Source organism: Chanodichthys erythropterus, chromosome 7, assembly GCF_024489055.1.
Source record: "Chanodichthys erythropterus isolate Z2021 chromosome 7, ASM2448905v1, whole genome shotgun sequence".
In the NCBI taxonomy this organism is placed as follows: Eukaryota; Metazoa; Chordata; class Actinopteri; order Cypriniformes; family Xenocyprididae; genus Chanodichthys; species Chanodichthys erythropterus.
Window position 1 is genome coordinate 31302019 of NC_090227.1, and position 27764 is coordinate 31329782.

Consider the following 27764-nt stretch of genomic DNA (forward strand, 5'->3'; position numbering starts at 1 on the left):
CCTATGATGGATGAGGGAAGCCCTAGTATTACAACACAGCGCCGCGATATAAAGTTAAGGAAACTAAACAACAGAGAGAAATATATGTCTATCTCAGATTTAACGTTTGATCTGTACACCAGCATCGGGCAATAACGTTATCTTGTTCACTGTACAGAAAGCTGTAGCTACACTGGGAAAGTAAGCGTAAATACACTGAATTAAACATAAATGCAGCTTTTGTGTCTTTATCAGCTTTTCTGCATTTATACTGGCCCTGATAATCATCACATATTCACTTATGCTTGCTCTTATTCTGTAGATCCGTTTTTATGAATGAATGATGATTTACTAGCGTTGCTTTGGTCTTCCTAAACAGCCGCTAGCGGCACCTGCTGGTGAAGCAGACTAACAGCAGATAGAGATGATGCATCGGCACTCTACTGCTCTTCCTGCAGTTCCCGGATGTGAAATGTTGAATTTTCTGCCGAATTTGAACCACTGAATTTGTGGAAGCGAATTTGTAAAGCGAAATAAAATGGACTGAAAATTGAGTTTTATACACTCTTAGAAGAGGTCGAACCTTTGGAGTTCAATAAAGAACTTTACAGTGCAAATATGAACTTCTAACTATCAAAAAGGTTCAAAGTTGAACTTACAGGTAAAATGGTTATTTGGAAGTTCTTTTTAGAACCTTTGTTGTGGTAACAGGGTTCATATTAGAACCTGTGTGTAGTTAAGGTTCGTTTATGAACCTTTTCTAATATGATTGGAGTGTACAGTCGATACAGTGTTTCATCTGTACCCCGGACCTCCCCGCACATTTCTATAAATTGCATCATAACATTGAAAGACACCATGTTTTTTGTCCATTTTTAAAGCATAAACTAAGAAGACCAAGAATAAAAATTCAGTTTTACATTCATAAATGGACAAGAAGCTGTTCAATGTTAAATGGAGAGGTGACGTGAAATTCTTAGCCCTAAAAATAGACTGTGTTCAATATCTTCCGCTTAGACAACCGTATAAATATTCCCCAATTGAAAAGGACACTATGCAGTTTTAGAGCAAAAATCATGAGTAAAGTGTGATGCACAGGCAATTTATTTTATGTTTCATCTCTCCTTCTGTTCCAACTTTATCTACTTTGTTATTAGCTCATGTTTTAGAAAACATTTCATAATTGTATTGTGTAAGGTTTCATCAGGAAGATTATTTTTTTCTCTTTATTTAGTTTATTATTATTATCATCATTACTACTACTACTACTACTACTATTGCTTTTACTACAGCTGTTGTTAATCATTTATGTGCTGAGATTGCTTGTGCCTAAATGTTTTTACAAAATAAGAATACTGACAAATAACTAGCAATTCAAAAGTACATTATTTTCACTCAAAGTAAACGAGATTATTAATATTGTTTCGTTTTTAAGCATGAATAAGCAAATCCTTGAAAATGCTTTAAATGTTTTCTGTATCTGGGCTTTGGTACGCAACGCAATGCACTGAATCTCCACAAGTCTCTCTCGCGCAATGATGTCAGTGGTCACGTGGAAAAAACCGTTACAAATTTTGAAGCGGCAGCAGCGGGACCGAGTGGGACTGAGCGGAACGACACAAAAATCTGAGGTAAGACAACATAACGTCTCAAATAAACTATTAACTTTTTGAAAAGCTATGAAACACCTATTTAATGTCATAATAACTTTAAGGTGTGTGATAATGAATAAATGACGACGGGCCTAAGCAGACACGTCGTGTTAATGCGGCCACAATATTGTCAATTTAACGGCCTGGAGAAATAATTCCGGGTGTACCACTTACTACACCTTTTCCACATGTACTATTTCAAGATATTTTGCCGTTTTTTATCCTTACTGTGTGTGCGCGTGTGTTTGCGCACACACACAGAGAGAGAGGGAGAGAATTTAGTAAAAAATGAAAAGTTTATTTTTATTCATATTTTATAACGCATTGTTTTCTAAATTGCAATATTTCTCTGCATATAGAGGCAAGAATGAGCTCAGAGCTGATTCACTGGAAAATCCATGTGGCTGACTGGTTGATGGCAACAGTTTCCAGGTGATCATCCCTACATTTCAAGGTTTATCTCACAAAAATGCACACTCTGTTTAACTTCCCTATTGCAGCAAAACAGACATTTTCACAGTTAAGCAGATATGACATTCTACTATTGAATCCTGTTGTTTTAACAGACAATGGAATTGATGCAGACACTTGAATGAACCTAACTGAAAACTATGATACCTAAAATATTCCCTAAATTGAAGGATCAAGTTAAATTCATAAGATTAGAAGAAAACCTAAAGACTGAGATGCCTACCAAGACCACAAACACCATTCATGTGTAAGTTTATTACATCTACTCTTAAAGTTTTAAAAAAGTATGTGGACACCTCTATTAATTATTATTAACATTTTTTAATTACTTAATAGGTTGTACTGAAGAATTCAGTGACTAGCATTTTCTCACATGTATGTATTTAGTTGACACTGTTATCCAAAACAACTTACATTGCTTTAAACTTATATTGCATTCCCGTTTTGGAATGGGATGCCCATCAACTTGTATAGGTGTGATGGTTAGGTTTCCACATACTTTTAGCTAAACTATATTGCTATCATTACAAATTACTGAGCTGTTAGTAGTACCATTATAACATGCACCTCTCTGCAGTTTTTTGTTTCTGTAGGACTTGATTTGGTATTTCACATGGATCAATCTCAACACAACGTATTGCTCAAACAGGGTGACCAGAAATTTATCAGCTACCCCACTAGCAATACAAAAAAACTTAAGGAGAGTGGAGATTTTTTTCTTTATAAAATGTATTTATTACTTTTTTTTTTTTTTTATCACAAAGCAAATGGAGTTAAAAAATAATCTGTTTGATCAGATGTGCACATATATATGTTAATTCCCACAGTGAAGTACAGGTAAGTGCATAATTTTAAAGAAAGATGGAGGGTAAAATTGCCTCTCTTTAATTTCAGGTAAAGCAAGCAAACAATACAACAAGGTTAGTTTAGCCCTGGTTACCAAAAACCAGTCTTAAGTGACAAGACTGGAAGAGTGTATTTAAGAACGTGTCAAAGAGCCCTGCATTATAACATAGCCCAGCCTTTTATAGTATTTTAAATAATATTATTTTTAAAGGAGTCATGGTGTCACGGACAGAAGGAGACAACGTAATACAGTTCACAAAGGTTTATTATTGCAGGTGGCAGAGATGGGGAGAATAAACAGGTTAGTAGATTGAATGATGACAGGTTGAATGAAATCAGCTGGATGATAACAGTCTCTTTGTATTTGTAGATGATGGTGAGCGGATTGGTCTGGACTGAAGACAAAGGATGATGAAGGTGAGGGATCTCAATTATGAGACGAACAGGTAAGGAACCAGGTAAGTGACACATGGCATGAGATGCTTAAAAACTAATTCAAGAAAGATCACATTTGGCTGGTATTGAAAGACTAAATTAAATTCGTAGCAGGTTTAGCAAAGTAAGGAAATGGGTTATTTTACCAAGGGTCCAAGGACTTGTGACACTAAAAATATGGCAAGTATTGTAGATGTAAGTATGCCAAATGAAATAACACCTTTTCACTTACATAGCTAATATATATAAACTGAAGGGCTCTTTGACATGTTCTTACATACACTCTTCCAGTCTTGTCTCTTAAGAACTGTGCCCGGTTGCATAAAGCACCTTAAAGGGTTAGTTCATTTATTACTGACCCTCATGCCGTTCTACACCTGTAACACCTTCATTAATCTTCGAAATGCAAATTAAGATATTTTAGTTGAAATCCGATGGCTTCATAGCCAGCAATGACATTTCCTCTCTCAAGATCCATTAATGTACTAAAAACACATTTAAATCAGTTCATGTGAGTACAGTGGTTCAATATTAATATTATAAAGTGACGAGAATATTTTGGTGTGCCAAAAAAAACTAAATAACAACTTATTTAGTGATGGCCAAATTCAAAACACTGCTGCAGGAAGCTGGTGTAGTATTTTTGGCACAGAAATACAGTACTCCGTCATTCGTCCAACTCGTGTTTTGAAACTTTGGCCATGTTTAGCATGAGAATCCAACCCTTTAACAGTGTAAATAAGTCAGAATATAGCATTATACCCCCTTTAAGCTTCAGAGCGTTATGAATCAGCGTGTCGAATCATGATTCGGATTGCGCGTCAAACCACCAAACTGCTGAAATCATGTGACTTTGGCGCTCCGAACTGCTGATTCGACACACTCATCATCACTATTTAAGTCCTTATTTTGTTTTTCTGGCACTCCAAAAATATTCTCGTGGCTTTATAATATTAATATTGAACCACTGTACTCACATGAACTGATTTAAATATGTTTTTAGTACATTAATGGATCTTGAGAGAGGAAGTGTCATTGCTGGCTATGCAGGCCTCACTGAGCCATCGGATTTCAACAAAATATCTTAAATTAGTCCACTTTCAAATAAAATTTTCCTGATAATTTACTCACCCCATGTCATCCAAGATGTTCATGTCTTTCTTTCAGTCGAAAAGAAATTAAGGTTTTTGATGAAAACATTCCAGGATTTTTCTCCTTATAGTGGACTTAGGTGGACCCCAAACGGTTGTGGGTCAAAATTAATTGTTTTCAGTGCAGCTTCAAAGAGCTTTAAATGATACCAGATGAGGAATAAGGGTCTTATCTAGCAAAAAGATTGGTCATTTTCTAAAAAAAATCAAATGTATATGCTTTTTTATAAACAAATGATCTCCTTCAAGTGGTTCCGGCAAAACCGCACTTCCGTATTCTTCAAAAAGCTTATGCTGTATGTCCTACGCCTTCCCTATTCTACTTACGGAAAAACGGAACTGGTGCTGCATTCGTTCCATAAGTTGAATAGGGAAGGCGAAGGACGTATAGGGTATGCTGTTTGAAGAATACGGAAGTGGCAGAACCACTTGAAGGAGATCATTTGTTTATATAAAAGCATATACATTTTAAAAACAAATTAGAAAATGACCGATCGTTTCGCTAGATAAGACCCTTATTCCTCATCTGGTATCATTTAAAGCTCTTGAAGCTGCACTGAAACTGTAATTTTGACCTTCAACCATTTGGGGTCCAGTGAAGTCCACTATAAGGAGAATAATCCTGGAATGTTTTCATCAAAAACCTTCATGTCTTTTCAACTGAAGAAAGAAATACATGAACATCTTGGATGACATGGAGGAGAGTAAATTATCAGGAAAATTTAAATGGAAAGTGAACTAATACTGTAAGGTGTGATTTCTCCTTAACTAAGGGAATGACTTAAGGGTGTTGTATAATACCTGTTTTCTTAGGTAAAAGAAACCGTTAAGTGTTTCACGACAGCAATCCAGGTTTTGCCATTATAAAATTCTGCTGTTGCCATGGACACGTTATTTGTTAATACTAAAATTGGGATTTCTGCCGTCATTCACTCACACTCATGTCATTGCAAACCCATAAGACATTCATTCATCTTTGGATAACAAATAAAGATATTTTTAATATTCTCTCATCATTTATGTCCATTCATTGAAAGACTGAATAAGGCTGTTTTGGAAGCTTGAATGTGCGCGCAAACACAAGAACCAATGAGATTTGTTCTTGCACGTGATGCACACATTTCCGCATCCGTTGACCATAAGAGATATAAATACGTATGTAATTCCATCAATGTTTATGTGAATAAACACCTAAATTACAATTTGTTCATCATATAAAGCAGTCGATCGTGTCTTGTTAGAATACTTGGATTGAACCTGCTCACTCCTTGTAACACTTGGGGAAAAAGGTGAAGTTTTCCAAACCTTATGTTATACTTAGGGAAATGACAGTTAAGGGGCTTTATGCAACACATCGTTTTTAAAAGGATTACTTAAGGGATATTCTTAGGGTTTATGATGTTTCGCTTCTAAAGAAACCCTTAAGTAACACTTAAGGGTGTTGCAGAAAATAACTGTTAAGTTTAAGGGAAACATAAGGGCGATCTTATGGGAAAATTACACTTAAGGTGCTTTATGCAACCGGGCACTGGTATTTTGTAACAATGGCTGAGCACACCTTGTTGAATTGTTCGCTTGTTGGAGACCTGGAAATATAGAGAACTGTTTTTACTCTCCACCATTCTCTAAAATTACACACTTGCTTAATAATATATTTCTTTTGTTTTTTTAGATGGACAATCTGTCTGACCAAGATGTGTATCAAAAGAGGTCAAGGGCAGTTGGGGTAAGTGTCCCAGACAGAATCAACTTAAGTTTTTTAAGAATAGCAGACATATTTTTGTGGGTAGATTTATTCAGGAGAAGATGATTACAGCATTGGGATCCACTTGGATAAAATGAAAACCAAATGCTTGGAGATCACCAAATCCTTTTAGAGGACTAAATGACACGGACAAAGAGTGAGAGGACAGACTATATGAAACATCACTCCACAAAGGAAATATTATCATTATATCCAGCCCTTAATGTCCCCTCAGTTGTGAGTAAAATTGTGTTTCAAATTGTGACTTAAAAGCAAATAATAATGGAAATTATGTATCATTTAATACGTTTATATTGAATACATACATGTTATACTGAATATAACATTATTCTCTTTCTTGTTTAGGAACCACGTACACCCAACCCTGTGCTGTATATACTGTAAATGGTGCCTTGTGTAACAGGTATACAAAGTATACTAGTAAATATTGTTATAATTCACACAAAATTGTTCATATACGTTTTATGATACCTGATCTAAAGGTGCGCTTCTCCTTTAAGTGATGCGAGGTCACAGTATGACCTAATTTCCTGTCCTGTCTCCTCCTCTTCCCTTTTGAAATGTGATTCGATGGAAGAGGTAGGTTTCTTTTGTCATCCTGTTAATTTTATTTAATCCTAATGTTAATTATATCTTTTATATCTTTATTTCAACCCAATATGTATATGTAAAGTACTGTTTTATCTATCATTGGGATTATTTTTGATATTTTACATTCTTTGAGATATATTTCTGTCTTTATGTGAGACCAGCACATGGTAATGGAGGCGCACCATATTTGTTTTATAGAGTGTTATAAGGGCCACTCGATCTGAGGCTGCTTATTTGTCTCTGTTAAACAGGTATGTTTTCTATATTATTTTCCTTATGTTCATGTTTTCTTCCGCCCTTTTGAAATGTGATTCGATGGAAGAGAGTGTTATAAGGGCCACTCAGTCTGAGGCTGCTTATTTTTCTCTTTTACTCAGTAAAAAGATCCAGTGAATCGACTGCTTGCTGTCCCGTGTCTGTTTCTGCATCCACACAACGTAACAACGCAGACCAAGTTTTAATACCCGGTGTCGCTGGCCGCACATCACGCTGGGCATAAGCGAGCCGCACGGGTTACACTTGGATGCAGTCTGTTTTAGAAATAATGATGCAAGGGGAGAAGGTCTGTGAAGTAGACGATATGACCAGGTCATATGACCATGTTATTCTAATGACAATGTACTTCATCTTCAACCTTGAATATGCTTCAAAGCCGAGAAACACTCTAACATTATTTGAAAAATAAAAATGTCCTGTTTAATGTCCTGTTTAAACATTATCTTAAAAATTATATATAAATGAAAAATTTAATAATATAAAAATGATAGATATTCAGCTACATTCTGTTAAAAGTTGATGGAAATGTATAGATTAATGAATGAATTAATTTATTTATTTGATTGTTTATTTATTTATTTATTTGAATTATAAAAAACAATATTCCTTTTTTCTCTGTCCATTGGTGCCTGTGCTCACATTTTATATTTATGTATTAAACATTTTATAGACAATCATTGTGTTCTGTATTCAGTGTTTTGAAATGGGATTAAGATATAGTTATACAAGTTATATATAAGACATATAGTTAATGTATAATTTATATTATATTTTAATAATTATTATTAATATATGTTATTGCTATCTAAAAGGAAAAGGTTCAAAATGGAACCTTAATGGGGCTTTAATGCACCTTTAAGTGAAGGTTCCAATTAGAACCTTTTTAAAAAGGTTCAAAAATGAACCTTTAAGGTTCCCCCACAGTTGCAATCGCCAGTGCCCTGTTGCATAAAGCACCTTAAGTGTAATTTTCCCTTAAGATCGCCCTTATGTTTCCCTTAAACTTAAGGGTGTTGCAGAAAATAACCGTTAAGTGTTACTTAAGGGTTTCTTTAGGGAAACGTCATAAACCCTTAAGAATTTCCCTTAAGTATATATTTTTCACTTAAGTAATGCGTAAGTGTTGCATAAAGCCCCTTAACCTTCATTTCCCTAAGTATATCGTAAGGTTCGTAAAACTTCACCTTAAGTGTTACACAGAGTGAGCAGGTTCAATCCAAGTCGTATAACGTGCCACGATCGGCCGCTTTATATGATAGACAAATTGTACTTTAGCGGTTTATTCACATAAACATTGATGAAATATAACATCTTATAACATATCTTATATGGTAAACGGAAGCGCAAACGTGCGTGCATCACACGCAAAAACAACCCTCATTGGTTCTTGCGCGCACATTTGAGCTTCCGACACAGCCTTAATCATATGGATGTCTTTCAATAAATGGACATAAATGATGAGAGAATATTAAAAATATCTTTATTTGTTGTCCAAAGATGAAAAGTCTTATGGGTTTGGAACGACATGAGGGTGTCAGGGTGAGTGAATGACGGCAGAAATCTCAATTTTGAGTAAACAATCAATTTGAGTTTCTCGTCTCTTTCATATTTGGTTTTCTTTTTTGTTTTCCTTATCCATATTATGTTGTTTTCTGTGAAAACTTACCACGATACGTATTAACAAATAACGTGTCCATGGCAACAGTAGAATTTTTTAACGGCAAAACCTGGGATGCTGTCGTTAAACACTTAACGGTTTCCCTTACCTAAGAGAACAGTTTAAGAGATTATATGCAACACCCTTAAGTCATTCCCTTAGTTAAGGGGAAATCACGCCTTAAGTGTCATACTTAAGGGAAAAACTTAAGGTGCTTTATGCAACCGGGCACAGGAACCTCAAAAGGTTCATTTTTGAACCTTTTCTTCTTAGAGTGTAGGTTGTATTTTTAAACAGAATAAATATCTTGGAAGTGAAATTTGAAATGTGAATATGAATGATTGAATTTTTAATAATGAAAATGTGTGTGAAATATTTTTAATTGAAATATTCACAGCTTAAATATACGACCATGTTGAATTTCATCCCATAAAAATGCAAGCCTTAAAAATACAGGGCATCTAAATGCAAGTACAGCTAATGTAGTGCATATTTGTTTTCAGTTAGAGCAATTCAACAAGCTTTTTATTTCAAAAACATTTGGCATTAATTTACTTCCATAAAAGTGGAAATTTGATTGTGAATGCTCAACCTGAGGTCGTATCTGGGTTTGAAATGTGATAAACTGTGATTAAAATGCATGTATCGGATAATAAAGGATTGATATGAATGTCCATTTTCTCTGAAATCCAAAGGTAAGGTTGCAATAAAGTTCCCAAAGCTTTATTCATTGTACTCTTCCCATTTTACATTAATGAAGGTTTTACTGTCCATGCGATCGATATATAAAACTCCATTGAGGTGATCCATTTCATGCTGCAGTATTCTGGCCGGCCACCCACTCGCTTGCCAGCTGACAGGCTCTGCTTTCTCATTAAGACCTTTGGAAAGAAGACAAACAGTTTTTATTTGATACTTTAAAGAACATCAGAAAGTAAATATTTAAGTCTAGCCTCATAGGTATGGGTCACTTGATACAGGTTGAGGGTTTTTTTTTTTACATTTTACAGCATTATATTTTACCTGAGACTTCTACAGACACATAGCGTGGAACGGATGCTGAATACCCACAGATACTCTCACATGCCTCTTGGAAGATGACAGTGCGTCCATCTAGTACACGCAACTCTGGGTTTACAAAAATCATAAGGGGCACTGCCACCAGACCCCGAGCTTCAATAGAAGTGACTGAGCTGTAATCCAACATTTTTTTGGGATACTCCAAGGCTAATATTCGTAGAGGAACACCAATCTGGGGTGCGCTCAGGCCGACACACTCAAGCTTTCTCATCACTTTGACCAGGGTCTTTATGACCTTCTGCACTTCTGGTCGTGGAATGGCTCCAGGTTCTACTGCCGCAGCCTGTGAACGTAACACAGGATCTCCAACCTGGCACACGTGACTGTATGGAGGAGATGGTGCACCTTGGACTTTCCTTTTCATATACTGTAAGTAGGAGCGCATCTTGATGTTAGTAGAATGAGTACGTGGGGATGCTGTACATGTGAATGGTGACAAGGGCAAAAGTATTCTAACTGGTTTTGGAAGTACATCATTTGTCTGACTTCTTAAGACACAATGTGAAAATGTCCTCCAGTGCCTGATCATGACTGGCTGCAGTGGAAAGCTTCTCTCTTGACAGCTGGAGAAAGGAAAAAATGTTGCCATGTCAACAAAGACAAAATAATTATGAATGAAATAAATTTGAACGTGGTTCAGTATGTTTTATTTGAGCTCATTAAGCATACATAAGTAAACAGCAATGACTAAAAGAGTGCTACATTATATAGAAGTGGGAAATAAATTATTAAATGTGTGATCTATGTTTGATATGAGCATTTTTCCAATGACATATGGCAAACAAACAAAAATAAATAAATAAATAAAAATTTTAACAAAGGACTCATTTATGGACAAAGGACATTTATGAGCAAGTGTCAGTACTCACCAGCACTGTATTTAATTAGTAACAATTCCTGTAATAATTAGAATGCCACATGCGCAATTTTTAAGCGGTTAGAAGCATTTCAATGACACCCAGAGACCATTCCGGAAAACGGAATTACAGAGACCAATAACACCGTGTTGTTTCTTTAAAATAAAAGTGTCTGGGTAAGAAATAAATAAAATAATAAAATAAAATAAAATAAAATAAAATAAAGTAAAATAAAGTAAAATAAAATAAAATAAAATAACAGTCTAAACTTAAACAATACAGAGAAAAAAAAAAAAAGGAATTGAGTCGAAGGCTTTTATTTTGGAAAAATCCTGTTTCAAAACGTCACGTGATATAGTCGGCGTGAGGATTGTTTACACGTACTTTGAAGGACACTCCTCCCTATGGTCATATCTAGGCATGAATGAACTATCCACATTTTCAATTTAACAAATCTTACCATTAATAGTACACATTTAATAATCATTAAAAAATAATATACGTTTTTCATTATAAGTAATTATTCGCGTCATGCTGCCAGTTTGTAGAATTTATGTAGTTTCATGCAGATAATTATTTTCAGTCCATTTATAGTTTACTGTTTAAGTTTAAGTAATATATTTTATTGTAATCTTTTTATTTGTTATTTAAAAATGAAAGTGAAATTTATTAGGTGAAGTATGTGATCACGTGTTTGCGCCGTTGTAGTAGAGAGAGAGATATCCAGAGTATGTACTACATCCGTGATTCGATGAACATGGCGCAGGGGAAACAGGCCGTCGGTGGACTGTAAACAAGAGGAAATTTTGGGATAAGATCGACATCGTACCATGCACGTGTGAAATGGTCTCAATCTCGATATACTGGACCACTTGTTCTGCTTCATTGATGACTACGAGGCGACAGATTGAGTGCAACGCATCGAATTGCATTCATAAACATTTCTATAGGACTTCAAACCCCTGATCATTCATTGTTTTGGATACTAAAAAAAACCTTGATTTATTGTGGATGACATCCTTGGACGACCAAATGGCTGCACCTGGAAAAGTCAAACGGAGTAATGATTTGCCTCAAGGCGTCGAGAGGTTGAAAGAGGAGCACAAAAAGGTCAGGAGCAGTCTATGGTCAGGAGTAATGTTTATTTCGAAAACCAAACCACCAATGCATTCCTGCAGATATTAAAAATTCATGCACGTGATTTATCATCAGCACCAATTTATCTGTTATATGTTTATGGTGTTTTTGCAATCTAGTCGCATAGACGTGTTTCATTTTCTAGAAAGTTCTTTGTGTATCACGTGTTGCTGTTGGTTAGCTAATTGCTTTGTTACATGTGTGGTTTTTTGATACTTTGTTAAAAATGCATGTACATATTGCCAAGCAGTGCATCTCAGTAATGTTAACAATAATTTATCCTACACGTATGGTAGCTATTAAACAATGTAAACTCCAGTTTAACCGAATACAAAGTTGTCCACGTTGCCAAAATTCATACAGAAAGCAAAAGCTTACTGTACTTTTACAGTCATGCTGTGAAATGACTCCGTGTGAAGTTAAGGTTTAACTGACCCATTTATATTTGCATGGTATTTTGAGCAACCTGAGTGGGTGAAAGGCAAATAAACTGTCTTTTACCCATGTGCTGACATTGGAGGATAAACCTTAGCTGGCCGGATATGAAAGCTATATTTGTGCTGCTTCGTTTAAAGTCAGCAAGACCGGGGCATTTTACTTTACTTTACTTTACTTTACTTTAAATGATCTCGAAGCTTCTGTATTGCATTGGCCTCAGCAACACTTCTTCTAGAAGTGTGAAAATTAGAAAAAACATAACACATATAGGCCTAATACTTATATGTGCATGCTATTAGACATGCTTTTTGTTGTTCTCTTGGTTGGTGAAAATCCTAAAGCCTGGTAAGTACATACCTAGGCCATATCTCACCCCATCATAAAAAATAAAAAAAATAAACTTTACAGTGAAAATTATATTTTACATAAGGGAAATTAAGATGATTGTGCAAATGACATTATTTCCATGAAAAATAAGCACATTAAACTTGAAATTTTCAGTGTCATTACACTAAAATGATCTCATTCTCGTTATTTTAATAGAAAATCATATTATACATGTTTTTTAATCTTGGTAATACACTTACATTTATGCTGATATTAATAAAAAAATAAAAAAAAGGTTATGTCCAGACAGGAGGCATTTTCATTACTCAATAACAGTAATACAAGTATGAGATTAAATGGAATTATAATAGAAAAACTCAAAAGATATGCAAGTGAGCATTACAGTAATGTGAAATAAAGGGTGTGTATTATGAAATTGTCACTGTACAAACAATCTTAATTTTCTTTGTGCAATAGTACTTTGTAGCTATTTGTGAGTCTCAGTCTACAGACTATTTTTAGTTGTTTAACATGTATATTGTTTTTGACCATGATATTGCAAAACATCCTTGCATGGTACCCATCAACTTCTCACAAGAAGCTTTCAGGAGTATCATTCACTCTCTCTATAATTGTCAATTCACATTACCAGAATATTACAGATAGTTTAGCAGATTGATTGTCACAGTGGCATTTTGGGAATTTCAGTGGTTGTCAAATGACACATTGTCTTCCACAACAGGTGGTGAAAGATTGCAGAAGTCAAATTGCGCATTGGTGAGTGTCCTTATGCAGTTTAACAGCTCAGACATCATAACATTATTATCAATGCATCTCAATGTTTATCAGGAAATAACTTCATACTAGCTGCACATTAGCTTGTCATCTTAGTTTGTTTTTTGCATGTTTATATTTGGAATGGAAATAATGTTTATACTGTGAATCAATATAAATGTTTGATAGGTATGACAAAAGATTTGACAGGCTTTTGTTATGTTCCCTTTCAGTATTTTAAAAAGACATTCAGTAGGTAGGACAAAAATAGAATTTGTATGGCAACAAACCAGCAATTACCTTCTTAGTGATTCATTTTTCTCTGTGATTGACAGGGAAAAGGTGGAAAAAGACTATGACTCTCTTCAGGACCGCCTCAGGACCTTGCCTGACAAATTGTCTTATGATATTATGGTATGCCATCACTTTTCAATTACTAATGCATCCAACTTAGTCTTCACCTTTAGATACACAAATGTATGTCTGAGCAACAAAATATTTAATTATCATCACAGGATTATTCGCTCCATTTTTAGCTGGTTTTAAGAAACGTTTATACCAAGGACAATAACTATAAAGTTTTAATATTCGTTCTAATTCTATGAGAATAGGACAGTTCACACCACAACCGTAACTATTGACCTTATTCACATCAGCGGCATCTTTGATTTTTAATGGGAATGAAAGCGAAGCTGTGAGGGATAGACATATACATCACTTCAGTGGGTTGTACTGCTATTTAATGTGTTTTTAGATTGTTTTGCTCACGAACCACTGCAAAATTATCTTTCCAAGAAATTTCAGTAGACAAAAAAAACCCAGACAACATGAGCTGTGGAAAATTATAAGTGATCTTGAAGCTTTATACAGTGGATGCCATTGAAAACACGGTAAGTCTATCCCTCACAGCCTCGCTTTCATGCCTGTCATGGTGCTGCTCTGAATAAGGTATATAGCCATAGAGGAACGATTCGTTTGAATCACTTTCAGAACAATTTGTTTCAGCTGATGAAGAATAAAAACATTGACAGCCAATCAGATTCTGAGACATACCTGCAGTGTGTGCCCTTATGGTAACAGAATGTTAATGTGCCTTGTGTGGACACCAATATAGTTATTGTTCTTGGTGCGAATGGACCTTTTGTCAGATTTGAAAGTGACACTTTTATTGGAAGCCCTGATTTTTCTTTTCTTTTTTTTTTTTTACATGATAGGTACCATTTGGTCCCTTGGCTTTCATGCCGGGAAAGCTAGTTCACACTAATGAGTTAACGGTGCTCCTTGGGGATAACTGGTTTGCAAAGTGTTCTGCCAAACAAGCCGACACCCTTGTGGAACACAGAAAGAAACGTGAGTTATTTCCTCTAATATTTCCCATTGACCGGTTTTGAACAATGCATACAGCTTGACCTGATAAATGTGCTATTTTTCCAGATGTCAAAAATGCACTAGATGACTTACAAAAAGTGATGAAGAACTTTCAGAACAGAGCTGATTTTACAAATGATCTTGAAAAACTGACTGGTGTAAGTGTCCTAACCATGACCTCAATACTGTGTGACTTTATTTGGAAACCTTATACTGATGTTTTCATCCCTGGAAGAAACTTCAGCATACGCCTAAAATCATGTCTACTTTCCCAACAGGGTACTGGAGATTTTGTAGACATTCGAGAAGAGGTAAAAAATGAGGATGAAGTTACCAAAGGTAAATCTAGTCATGCTATCAGGCTATTTTAACTTCTGTTGTTCACTACATTTACACTCTATTGTGCTTCCCCAGGAAAACATCGTTTGGCCCACAAACCCAACTCTAAACCTAAGCAGGAGTATTTTTTGGAGCTGACAGAGGACAAGGAGAAGGAAGAAGGTGATGAAGAGAGAAAGACAGGGGTGCTGTCAGAGGAGGAGCTGTGGGCTCGACTTGATGAGCTAGAGCGTCAGGAGGAACTGCAGGATCAGAGATACCGGTAAAAAAAAAAAACACAACACAACACAACCTAACACTGTGTTCAATATTCTGCAGCACAACTGTTTTCAACATTAATAATAACAGAAAATGTTTCTTAAAGGTGCACTAGAACTTCTTTTTAAAAGATGTAATATAAGTCTAAGGTGTCCCCTGAATGTGTCTGTGAAGTTTCAGCTCAAAATACCCCATAGATTTTTTTTAATTCATTTTTTTAACTGCCTATTTTGGGGCATCATTAACTATTAGGGGTGTAACGGTTCACAAAATTCACGGTTCGGTTCGGTACGTTTTATCACAACTATGCAGTGTTTTCAGCCACATAACGTTCTCTAACGTTCATTCTTTTAAGATTTCAGACATTTATATACGCATAAGCACCATTAAAACAATATATTTAGAGTTTATAAAATGCACACTGATGTCAGACATCAGTGGAAGGAGCAATAACAATCCATTCATGTACAATTTGCCGATATTTATTCATATCAGACACACATAATGGGCCTAAGTAACTATAAAGTTTACTCTATTATTCTTCCAGTTCACCAGCCACTTACTTTCATATATTTCGGGAGAAAATGATGAATTCACCTGCTGTAAATCCGACTGACAGAACTCTGTGAACTGCAGCGCAAACTAAGATGGCGGCGCCTATCTCGCGTTATAGATCAAGATAAAGATAATTTATAAAGGCTTTTAAACGACAAAACACACTCACACATATTTGAGGATCGGAATATCAGATAGTTGATAACATGGTAAGCAAGTTTGTGAATATTTTAAATAAACAAGGAAAAACAAAATAATAGCGATCCATCTGTCATACAGTGTTATTGTTGCTGCGCTCAGCGCAAGTGACACGCAAGACACGTCGCTATGGAAACATTAAAGGCAAACGTTCTAAAATAATGGTCGCATTAAAAAAAACTCACTCTGGGGGGAGATTAGAATATTTTAAACTCACGCTCGAAAGAGATAAAACAAAAACAGCTCCTTATAAAAAAATGAAAATGTTATAACGTTATAGCTTACATGGAATCCAAAGTGCACCCAAACACCAGACCTGTTGGTTATTTGGACGATCTTCTATTTCTGGTCTGTTAAACCTTTACAGTCTATGTGTTAAACACATTAGCCATTTTGCAAAGAGCCTTCAGCGCGTACTGAGTGAGCGAGCGCCTGTCTGAGTAGCCACATGTAACGTTAAATCAGACGCTCCAGACGCCCCAGACGCGTTCGGTTTGAACGCAGCATAACATTAACGTATAAGTTGGTGTTTTTTTTTCTTCGGGGGTGTCAGGGGCGTTGCCTGTTACGTCGTTTGGGTTATTGGGCTACCTTGTTGAACGCATAACATTATATTTCACAAACTTTTTTTATTTTCCAAATGTAATTAATTAGTCCAACGAACCGTTCGGTACATAATGCGTACCGCGTACCGAACCGAAAGCCAGGTTGTGCTCCGTGGCTAAAGCTAACATTACACACTGTTGGAGAGATTTATAAAGAATGAAGTTGTTTATGCATTATACAGACTGCAAGTGTTTAATAATGAAAATAGTGACGGCTCTTGTCTCCGTGAATACAGTAAGAAACGATGGTAACTTTAACCACATTTAACAGTACATTAGCAACATGCTAACAAAACATTTAGAAAGACAATTCACAAATATCACTAAAAATATCATGTTATCATGGATCATGTCAGTTATAATCGCTCCATCTGCCATTTTTCGCTATTGTTCTTGCTTGCTTACCTAGTCTGATGATTCAGCTGTGCACATCCAGACGTTCTGCCCTTGTCTAGTGGCTCGATCATGGGCTGGCATATGCAAATATTGGGGGCGTACACCCCGACTGTTACGTAACAGTCAGTGTTATGTTGAGATTCGCCTGTTCTTCGGAGGTCTTTTAAACAAATGAGATTTATATAAGAAGGAGGAAACAATGGAGGTTGAAACTCAGTGTATGTCATTTCCATGTACTGAACTCTTGTTATTCAACTATGCCAAGATAAATTCAATATTTAATTCTAGGGCACCTTTAAGCACCAAAACAGCATATTAGAGTGATTTCTGAAGGATCATGTGACACTGAAGACTGTAGTAATGATGCTGAAAATTCAGCTTTGCCGGCACGGGAAAAAATGAATGATAATGATACTAATGATATTAGCTAATATTTGTTTTTCCTGTGGGACCCAAAATGGTCTTTCTCCAGTGTTTAAATCAATCAAGCATTGGTTCCTAGCATACAAATCGAATTGTTTTTGAAAGTAAATCCTTTTTCAGTAATCACACACTTCACAAAACTTTCATGGAAATTTGGTGATCAAAAAGTGTAAAAAGCTTGCTTTTCATACCATATATTGCAAACATATTTAAGTAATATGAAAATGCAATAAGCAGTACAAAAAAAGTAGCTGTTACACCAATACTCATATATTTAGTCTATTTTTTTTCTGCCTTGTTATACCAGATTGGACAGCACAGACACTAATGGAGAAGACACCACTTCCTCCTCAGAGGAAGAGAAGGAAGCAGATGGTGGCAGCAGTGTCCAGGTTAATGGCCATCAGAAGGAAAATGGCTGGGCACCATCATCTCTCACAAGTCAGATGAACGGCACTAATGGCTCGCACCCTGAGGAGGAGGAGGAGGAGGAGGAGGAAGATTGTGAGGAGGAAACAGGCAATGGTCTTCCAACTATCTACTTTTCTCACACTGCTGAATTAAAAAAGGTTAGCCAACAGCTATACAAAACCCTTTATATAATGTTACGAAATATTTCTATTTCAAATAAAAGTTGTTCTTTTGAACTTTCTAATTCATCAAAAAATTCTGAAATTATCACAGTTTCCACAATAATAAGCAGCAAAACTGTTTTCAACATTTATAATAGTAAAAAAAGCTTTTTCAAGCACAAACTGGCATAAAGACTTTATTCACAGCAGCGCCATTCTTCATTTTTAATGGGAATGAAAGTGAGGCTGTGATGGATAGACATGCATATGTTTTTGGATAGTTCTACTGATAAAACAATGCAAAAATATCTTTCCAAGAAATTTCAGTAGACAAAAAAACTCCAGACAACATGAGTTGTGGAAAATTATAAGTCATGTAGAAGCTTTATACAGCTTTTTGTTCATTGAAAACAACTTGGTAGGTCTATCCCTCACAGCCACGCTTTCACACCTGTCATGGCGCTGTAATAATATTACACAATATTACTGTTTTTACTGTATTTTTGATCAAATAAATGCAGCATAAGAGACTTTCAAAAAAATTAAAAAAATCTTACCAATCCCAAACTTTGGAGCAGTGGTGTATATTAACATTTTATGTTTTGTATTGAATTACTTTCTCCTGTCTGTCTTGGAAAAAAAACATTTTGCATATTCTTTCTTTCCATCTTCCCTTTTTCTTCTGTAAAGGTCAGGATAAATACAGGAAAGAACACCACTCTAAAGTTCAGCGAAAGAAAAGAACAAAAGGAGCAAGCCAAACGAAAAAAGAAATGTGGCAGAAGTAATTCTCTGAACGAAAGTCACAAGATCACAAGCCCAGCAGACATTTATAGGTAACAGCCTAATGGGAGACATCATTTATCTATTTTCAAATACATCTTCCACTGCTTGTGTTTTTAGCTGTTCAGTTTAAACACGGTGTATGTTTTCAGGGTGTTTGTGGACTTGGTGAATGGAGAGCCAGTACCACGGAAGTCCATTTTGAAGTCTCGCAGCCGTGAGAACAGCGTATGCAGTGACACCAGCGAGAGCAGCACAGCTGACTTTGACGAGCGCCGTGCGACTTTTGGACGTTCATGGAGCCATGATGATGCCACGCACAGTGATACCAGCGATGGCATTACAGAGGAGGACAGCCCTACTGGAACGAGCCCCCGCACTAACGGACGCTTTGAGGTACAGCAGGCTTATTGCATGAAATGTACATTCACCCCATGTATCTTCTAATCCTGTAAAAATTCTTAACCTGATCTGAAAAGCTTATCGCAGGGGTGTGCAAACTCTGTCCTGAAGAGTTTAGCTCCAACTTGCCTCAACACACATGAAGTTTCTAGTATGCCTAGTAAGACCTAGATTAGCTGGTTCAGGTGTGTTTAATTGAGCTTGGAGCTAAACTCTGCAGGACAGTGGCACTCCAGGGGTAGGCTTGGCTTATTTAGCAGCACAGCCAACTAAAAACTGAGAAAAGAGATTATTACCCCAGTTTTAGTATCCCTACATTGGTTGCCTTATTAAAATTAGAATTGAGTTAAAGATTTTGTTGTTTGTATTTAAAACTTTTTACGCTTTTTGTTTTAGGCTTTTACAGGCACGGTGATTGAAAAGGATCCCCTGCCTTCCTCAATCCCACACCTGACCATCGCCCCTCCTGCCTTACCCACAATCCCGGAGAGAAAGCTGGAAGAGCTGGGCCCAGAAGCGCCTCAGGAGCCACCCAAAAGGATGTCCAAATTCAAAGCTACACGGTTGCATCATAAATAAGAATTCATCTTATCAGGGCCCAGCTTTTGAATTCAGTTATATACAACAGTAACACTTAAAGACTGATTTCTCACTAGCTGTCCTCTGTCCTCCACACTGCTTCTATACTGTCATCTGTCTCGTGTTTCATTTTGTGACATGCATGCTGGACATTATATTTGGTATAAGAGCAATAGAGAGGTTACATGATTTATCCCAAGAGATTTTTCGCAACTTTTTTAAAGCAAGATGGTTTAAGTATGGACAAGCTGCACATTTTGGTATCTTTTTGTGTGCACTAGTTAAATGATAGTCAAAATATTGAAAAGAAAAAAAAATGCTAAAATGTTTTCAAGACAAACAAAATAGTAGAGTTAGTGACATCATGACTGCTGTCATTGTTGTGATGTGGCTTATTTGGAAAATGCTTTATTAAAGTTTATTGTCTGTTTTGACCTATGTTGGCAGTGAAATAGCTGTCAGCTTAAAAAAACATTTTTATCCCTTCTGAACTTTGTCGTTGACTCTCCTTTATCTTCTTTTGTATTGTTTACAGAGCTAATGTACATCAGCTTTTTTGTGACTGCCAGAAAAAAAATGATGTAACTGGGAAAAAAAAAACAAAATAAATGATTTTGACTATACACTCGTTTTAAATGGTCAGAACATTAGTTATTCTTGTTCCTACACGGAACATACATTTTTGCATTCGTGTCCGGGCATGAAATGTAGGCTACTGATGAAGCAACTCATTTGTCATCGTGGTGTTGCTCAATCAGAGCCATTGGAGGGCGCCAAAGCGTTATACTTTCATCCTTCAAAAAACCAAAACAAGCTGCTGCATTTAGTGAAAAAAATAGACATTTAGCAACTGAAAGTGACTCCAAAGGCGAAGTTTTACCATCAAAAACTGTTTAGGATGCTCTGATATATTTTTAGCCCTTTTTTTAAATGTTATTTCAAGGTTTAAGCAATACAGACTAAATATAGATAACTTAAAATTTAAAATTAATTTATTTTAATATAAATGTTGAGCAAACATGCAACTTCAAGCTCACTCTACACGATTTTTGGCTGGATTTTGACGTCGCAGACAGATTGTGTGATCTTTGTGGTGGAACTAATCCAGCCAATCACAGTGCAGATGGTATAAACGAAAAAATCTCAAATGCTGCGTCCCAATCGCATACTTAAACTACGTCCTAAAAGTATGTACTGTTTTTGTAAAGAAAAAGTAAATCATTTTGAGTGTGTAGAGTATGCAAGCTTTGGGACATACTACCTCGTCATAATTGCGTCTGTAACGGACGTTCGGTCGCTTATTTACGCAACCTTTAACTGTTTCAAACTACCCTGTCAATCATTCTATCACAGTTAAAATCCTCCACATTCAATTTAATTTAATTTCCTACCGTTTCGGAGAGAAATGTAGTCGCACGTTAAGCCAGTTGGGTATTTCATGCAGAGAACTCTCCTCATCTAATGATGCATTTAAAAGTTAATGACCAAACGCATCGTTATAAAAGTTCACAATGCTGTTGCAGATTAAATATAATGTGGATAACATTTAATAAATATATTTTCGTCAGGTTATTCTGATTATTAATCATTCAAAGCACCTTTATCTTAACCGCTCTGCTAACCGTCGGTCTCGCACATCCGTCATGTTTGTAGTTTTTTGACACTTTTTATTCGTATTTGTAGTTCTAATCGAATCCTCGTCCACAGCTCAACGTGTGCACGGATCTGCACTTCGAATTCTAACCGGAAAAAGTACACCATCCGGGTATCTTTGGAATGCTCATTTCAACATACTACGATTTGGGACATACTAATTATTTTTTCGAATACTATTTAGGACGGATAGTATGCGAATTGGGACGCAGCAAAACACTTGAGTGAATTTATGTGAGAACCTTTTTTTTTGCCGCTGGGTCGGGCCTGCTCCTTCTTGAAGTTTATGAACCTCGTCAGCGTTGTGTTGTGTATGCATGCGCGATGCTACGACAAGACGACAGATGACAAGAAGCCTTGTTGCTCAAGTGTGACCACAGCAATTCAGGTAGTCTTACAGTGATGATGTAAATGTACGTCTTTGAAGAGTTTGGTCCAAAACGCGATAAACGCCGTTTTGAAAGAAAAATCCGCCAAAAACAGCATTGTATCTGGTCGGTATTGAAGTATTTTATTAATTTTGCGCAAAATGCGATATCCGTCGTGTTATTCTGTCATTTTTTCTCCCCTTCTTTCCAAAACGCGACAAACGTCAGTCCCCTGTGGCAGTCGTGGCCTAATGGATAGTCGGACTTGTAACCCAAAGGTCATGGGTTCGAGTCTCAGGTCTGGCAGGGATTGTCGGTGAGGGGAGTGAATATCCAGCGCTCTCTCCACCCTCAATACCACGACTGAGGTGAGACCCTTGAGCAAGGCACTGTAGCCCCAACTACTCAGTGGCTGTCCACTGCTCCGTGTGTGTGTTCACGGTGTGTGTTCACTGCTGTGTGTGCCCACTTGGGTGGGTTAAATGCAGAGCACAAATTCCGAGTATGGGTCTTGGCCACATGTCACTTCACTCTCTCTGCAGAACGCGATATATCTGCTCAACCAATCACAGCGCTCCATTACACTCGCAGTAAACCGTAATGGTGGCGGTCTGAATACACCCCGCACGGGTGTGTCTCCAGTGCCCAAGGAAGTCGACCGGAAGTTGAAGTCGGCCGGGTGCCGCCATCTTGTAGCAGAACTTCACTTGCGTTAGCATCCCCATTGACTCCCATTCATTTTGGCGTCACTGTGACAGTGAATAACTTTACATCTGAGGCATTTAAAGACTCCATTTGTCCATTATTTATTTCTAAAGATACACAACAATGTATAAAGGGCTCCATTACTATGTTACATTATGGCCCCGTAGAAACAGTTTTTGTAAAAATAGGCTAACGATTGCGTCATAACCACTCGACTCTCTGTCGCACAGTAGAGAAATTACCGTACAGACAGGAGGAGAAGCTCGCAGGCAATCGGGGAGACGTCAAGAGAGAAGCCTACTGGCGTTACATTTTAAAATACTATACAAACTAATTAATCAGAATACTTACTCCTGCTCACTCACGCCAAAGAACTCCCCGCTCAAGCTCGCCGTCTCTGCAAGATTATCGATGGCAGTTTGCACGCACAGCTACTAGAAGATTTACATCTGTCAGACAGGTTGCTGACGTCATCAAGCTTAGTTTGAGTCTGCGCGTCAGAAACAGAAGTGCTAAAAATTGCTAAAAATGGGCTTCACTTGTCTCAATTGAGTTCCAATAGGGTCGCTGTGTCCATTTCTTTTACTGTCTATGTGTGTCTCATCCGTCCTGAAAAGTGAAGCTGCGGGCTCTTTGATTGCCCCCTGGAGGCTGGATGCAGTACAGGTCATAAACCCCGCCCTCTCAATGCAGTCGAATGAGACTTCAGTGAAAACTTAAAAATAAATTCTGCTTCAAATAAAACTTTCTGAAAGATGGTTTTGGTCATTTAAAGGAACACTCCACTTTTTTAAAAAATAGGCTCATTTTCCAACTCCCCTAGAGTTAAACAGTTGAGTTTTACCATTTTCAAATCCATTCAGCCGATCTCCGGTTCTGGCGGTACCACTTTTAGCATAGCTTAGCATAGTTCATTGAATCTGATTAGACCGTTAGCATCGTGCTTAAAAATGACCAAGTTTTGATATTTTTCCTATTTAAAACTTGACTCTTCTGTAGTTAAATCGTGTACTAAGACCGACAGAAAATGAAAAGTTGCAATTTTCTAGGCTGATATGGCTAGGAACTATACTCTCATTCCAGCGTAATAATCAAGGAACTTTGCTGCCGTATCATGGCTGCAGCAGTGCAATAATATTACACAGCGTCTCTCACAAACGTCTCCATGGTTGCAAGGCACGTTCCCTGTGCAAGCAGGGGCTCACGGGCGCTGCGTAATATCATTGCACTACTGCAGCCATGGAACGGCAGCAAAGTTCCTTGATTATTACGTCTGAATGAGAGTATAGTTCCTAGCCATATCAGCCTAGAAAATCACAACTTTTTATTTTCCGTCGGTCTTTGTACACAATTTAACTACAGAAGAGTCAAGTTTTAAATAGGAAAAATATCAAAACTCTTTGGTCATTTTTAAGCGCGATGCTAACGGTCTAATGAGATTCAATGAACTATGCTAAGCTATGCTAAAAGTGGTACCGAAAGAACCGGAGATCGGCTGAATGGAATCGAAAACGGTAAAAATCAACTGTTTAACTCTAGGGGAGTTGGAAAATGAGGCTATTTTCAAAAAAAGTGGAGTGTTCATTTAAGGTAGTTGTTATCACGCTGATATATATTCAATTGTTCGTTTTTGTGATGATTTAGATTTTAGCTAGCAATTTGATGCTATAAAAACGGGGCGTGTCGTCATGATTCGAAGTTGATTGACAGCTCGTCTGAGGACTGTCTGAGCTTCGAGGGGAGATTGAAGATGTATTAACTGTTAATTTTTTGATTTCTTTGTTATTTAACACCAACAAAATGAGTTGTTCAGCAGTAAACTGTACTAACTGACCTACAGGATCTGACGGATCACTGAACTTTTTTTCTGTAATATTAAATGTGTTAACCATGTCGGGAAAAAGCAGGTGATCGTTATCTGGCAGTTACTTATTATTTTTATGGGTATAGAATAATAATTAGCAGGACAAAACTAATGATAGCCTACTCTAATTACAGCAGTCGATCTCCTGTAACGTTAGTTGAACTTGATTTAAAATGGCAAGACCGTTTCTGACGATTTAGAGTTGTTTCTAGTGGCATATTATATTGAGTTTATCTACTGAATTTGCTGTCTCAAAAATATTATTGCTCTAGAAACAGAATAGACTATTATTTTATAGGTAGAATTTTAAATTGTGTATAATTTTTATAGTCTATTTAAAATATACATGAATGATGACGCAGTCGTCTGGGTGGAAGTTTGATACAGCGACTCCGCCTCCGGTTCCACGGACGATACCTTCTGCGCATGCCCAGGTTGCAAACCTTTTTTTTATGACGTTTTTGCGTAACATGTCAGCGCCCATCGTCAGCCATTTTGGCCTCAGTTGATTACAATGGAAGGAAGCGGCGTTGCGTCGTCCATCTTTTTTTTACAGTCTATGACCCCGCATCCTAGTTTTCCTTATCTGCTTTGTACTTTGTGATCAACAAAAACAGAAAAATGAATAATTTTGACGGCATTGACGAACCTATAGTGGTTTCTGCGGTGGGGAAGAAACGTCATCGAAATGTAATCATTTACGTGAGGAGATTAAGAAGATGAAGGAAAAGTTGCTTGTTCCACGACAGCATCAAACTTCTGTCACGGTCCCCAAAACTGAATCATGAAGAGTCTTTAAAAGCCGTATTTGGCAAATGTGTTTTTTAACCGTGCGGTGGCGCCAAATACTCTTTAATCAGTAATGACAAACGGAGACATAATTAATTTATAACATTAACAAGATGACTCGTTGAATTCATTAATCAAATGCCTGTATATAAGATTAGTTTACAAAGGCTGTCATATATATGTTAATCAACTTACTTTGTTGTGTATTTTCAATATGAAAAATAACTTTTATATGGATGGATTTATTGCATTTTGGGAAAAAATTAATCCGTTTTTATAATAAACCTTTGAAAATCAAAATCTAAATTTGAATTTTTAATGTTTTTATAACCAAAAGATGCTATGTGAAAGTTTGAAACAGTAAATATATACATTGGTGTGAAAAAGTGTTTGCCCCCGTCCTGATTTTTTTTTTTTTTTTTTTTTTTTTTGCATGTTTGTCACACTTTAATGTTTCAGATCACTTTGATGATTCTTTGGATCTCAACATGATGTGTAGCTTTTGAGGATCTTTTGGTCTACTTCACTTTGTCAGGCAGGTCCTATTTAAGTGATTTCTTGACTGCGAACAGGGGTTAACAGGGGCATGTGGGTTTGGATTTTGTTTTCCCTTCATAATAAAAACCTTCATTTAAAAACTGCATGTGTTATCTTTGATTAATATTTAAATTTGTTTGATGATCTGAAACATTAAAGTGTGACAAACATGCAAAAAAATAAATCAGGAAAAGGGGGCAAACAGTTTTTCACACCACTGTATAAGTGTGCGAGTGTGTGGTAGGATGTCTTTGTGTCATTAACTTTACCGAGGGCAACTCAAGCCTGTAGCTCTGTTAGTCATTTTAGATTATATTTGTGTTGAATGATGTGATATGTCATAATAAATCATATCAGATTTCTCTCTAGTGTCATTTACAAGGTTAGCAATAGCGTCATCCACTGTGGCATTCAATAAAGGTATCTCAGCCTTCTTGGAAATAAGTATGTCAGAATAGTCCAGAGAGTGCTCCATTATTACTTTTGGCATTTAAAGGCAAGGACTGAGTACTTCTGAGAAGGACTGCCTCCATCAATGCCTTTGTTTGCACCGGTATCAGTCACTTGTGTTTGACTGCAGACTTATCCATCAGCACATTGACATTTGGACGTGGACAGGTTCTGAGTCAGCAGCTGGGCTGAATGCAGCATAGTCCATTCAATTAATTTCTGTCTAGAAAGACTGAATGATCAACTCAAATCACATTTTTTCAAGAATGATCTCAAGACATGCTTAAAATGGCTTGGAGTTTATTTTTATGGCATTTAGATGGACTCTTATGCAAAAAAATTGTTTTGAATAGAAACTGATTAAGCAGGTATTAAAAAAAAAGTTCTGTCACCATTTACTCACCCTCATGACGTTCCAATCCTGTATTTTTTCCTTCTGTTGATTATCATTGGTCATATCTGACAACCTCTAGTCACCATTCACTTCCATTTTACTGAAAACAGCAGCATGAACTTTCTGCTAAACTTGTGTTCCACAGAAGAAATATGGACGACTTTGAATCAACATGTGAGTAAATACTGACAAAATGTTTATTTTTGGAAGAACTATCACTTTAATTCTCACTCATAAGTCAGTGCTTTCACATTATTTGGTGTGTCAGTAAATAATGAATGTAGAAACGCTGTGGTGCATTCTATTTTATGCCTCTGTCTCAAGGGCTTGGGGCATCTGTGTTACTGAAACTGTCACTGATAAGGATCGCACTAATAATCGCTTCTGGGCCAATGAGCTCTATAACGTCCAGCTGGTCTCTCATGCTGATCCACCATTTTAGGGGTCAGAGTCTCTCCGAGGTGACTGAGCTCAGTCTGGATATGTCATCATTAGACTCAACATATCAGCTATACCAAGCCATAGTGCCTCAGAGTGGCCATTTCACCCCATAATTGAAACATCTGATACTCATCTCAAAGCAACAGTTATTAAAGGCAATTACACAGCAATTAGTTGTGTAGTTAACACATCTAATGGAGCCAGATGGGGAGTATCAATTTATGCTCGAATGACAAACCTGCCCTGGATTTTGCTGGAGTGCAATTAGCAGTATGAATGAGTCTGAAAAGACAGAGCTGTTTTTTATTGCATGCTTGGGATGGATTCTTGTTCCTGATTTTACTGTGCATGGTATGCATCTGTTGGTCTGATTTTATAGCCCATTTCAATTTTCAGAGACAAAACATGTGAAGCAATTACATTCGTTTTGGAGATTTGCAGTGAAAGTGTTCTACTATGCATGTGTTTGACTGGTAAAACAATAGATCACCACGGGCAGCTGTGTTACCTCCCTTGTTTCCATGGCAATGCTGCTGATTGACAGTTGCCCTGACAACTCCATTCAGCCACCACCTGCTAGCTGTCAATCAGACCTGCCATCCTGGGGCTATTGACAGAGCTGTCAGCCTGTGTGAGATGTGCCTGTCAA

General features: G+C 36.8%; 2 protein-coding genes and 1 long non-coding RNA gene across 7 annotated transcripts; 2 read left to right on the forward strand and 1 right to left on the reverse strand.

The window, feature by feature from the left end:
• Positions 1-1250: 1250 nt before the first annotated feature.
• Positions 1251-7979, forward strand: LOC137022774 (uncharacterized). Of its 4 annotated transcripts, XR_010895437.1 has the most exons (9): positions 1251-1610; positions 1991-2063; positions 2198-2349; positions 6207-6260; positions 6351-6515; positions 6645-6702; positions 6800-6878; positions 7089-7141; positions 7268-7979. It is a non-coding gene; the product is annotated as an uncharacterized lncRNA (long non-coding RNA). The 4 variants fall into 4 exon arrangements; XR_010895439.1 differs by having other exon boundaries at positions 1991-2085; positions 6207-6515; XR_010895436.1 differs by having other exon boundaries at positions 6207-6515.
• A 726-nt stretch (positions 7980-8705) lies between these two features.
• On the reverse strand, positions 8706-10980 carry pdf (peptide deformylase, mitochondrial). Its single transcript, XM_067389225.1, has 3 exons — positions 10773-10980; positions 9847-10466; positions 8706-9704 (listed from the first exon to the last, which is right to left on the reverse strand). The coding sequence occupies exons 2-3, from the start codon at positions 10430-10432 to the stop codon at positions 9547-9549; spliced, it is 744 nt and encodes a 247-aa protein (XP_067245326.1). The 5' UTR covers positions 10433-10466; positions 10773-10980; the 3' UTR covers positions 8706-9546.
• Positions 10981-11527: 547 nt separating this feature from the next.
• uri1 (URI1 prefoldin like chaperone) lies at positions 11528-20518 on the forward strand. 2 transcript variants are annotated; one of them, XM_067389223.1, is made up of 11 exons: positions 11528-11870; positions 13405-13439; positions 13772-13850; positions 14651-14786; positions 14871-14962; positions 15083-15143; positions 15219-15405; positions 17886-18147; positions 18841-18986; positions 19086-19329; positions 19732-20518. In XM_067389223.1, exons 1-11 carry the CDS (start codon positions 11772-11774, stop codon positions 19912-19914), a joined length of 1524 nt encoding a protein of 507 aa, XP_067245324.1. In that variant the 5' UTR covers positions 11528-11771; the 3' UTR covers positions 19915-20518. The 2 variants fall into 2 exon arrangements, with proteins under 2 accessions (XP_067245324.1, XP_067245325.1); XM_067389224.1 differs by lacking the exon at positions 13405-13439.
• The last annotated feature ends 7246 nt before the right edge of the window (positions 20519-27764 follow it).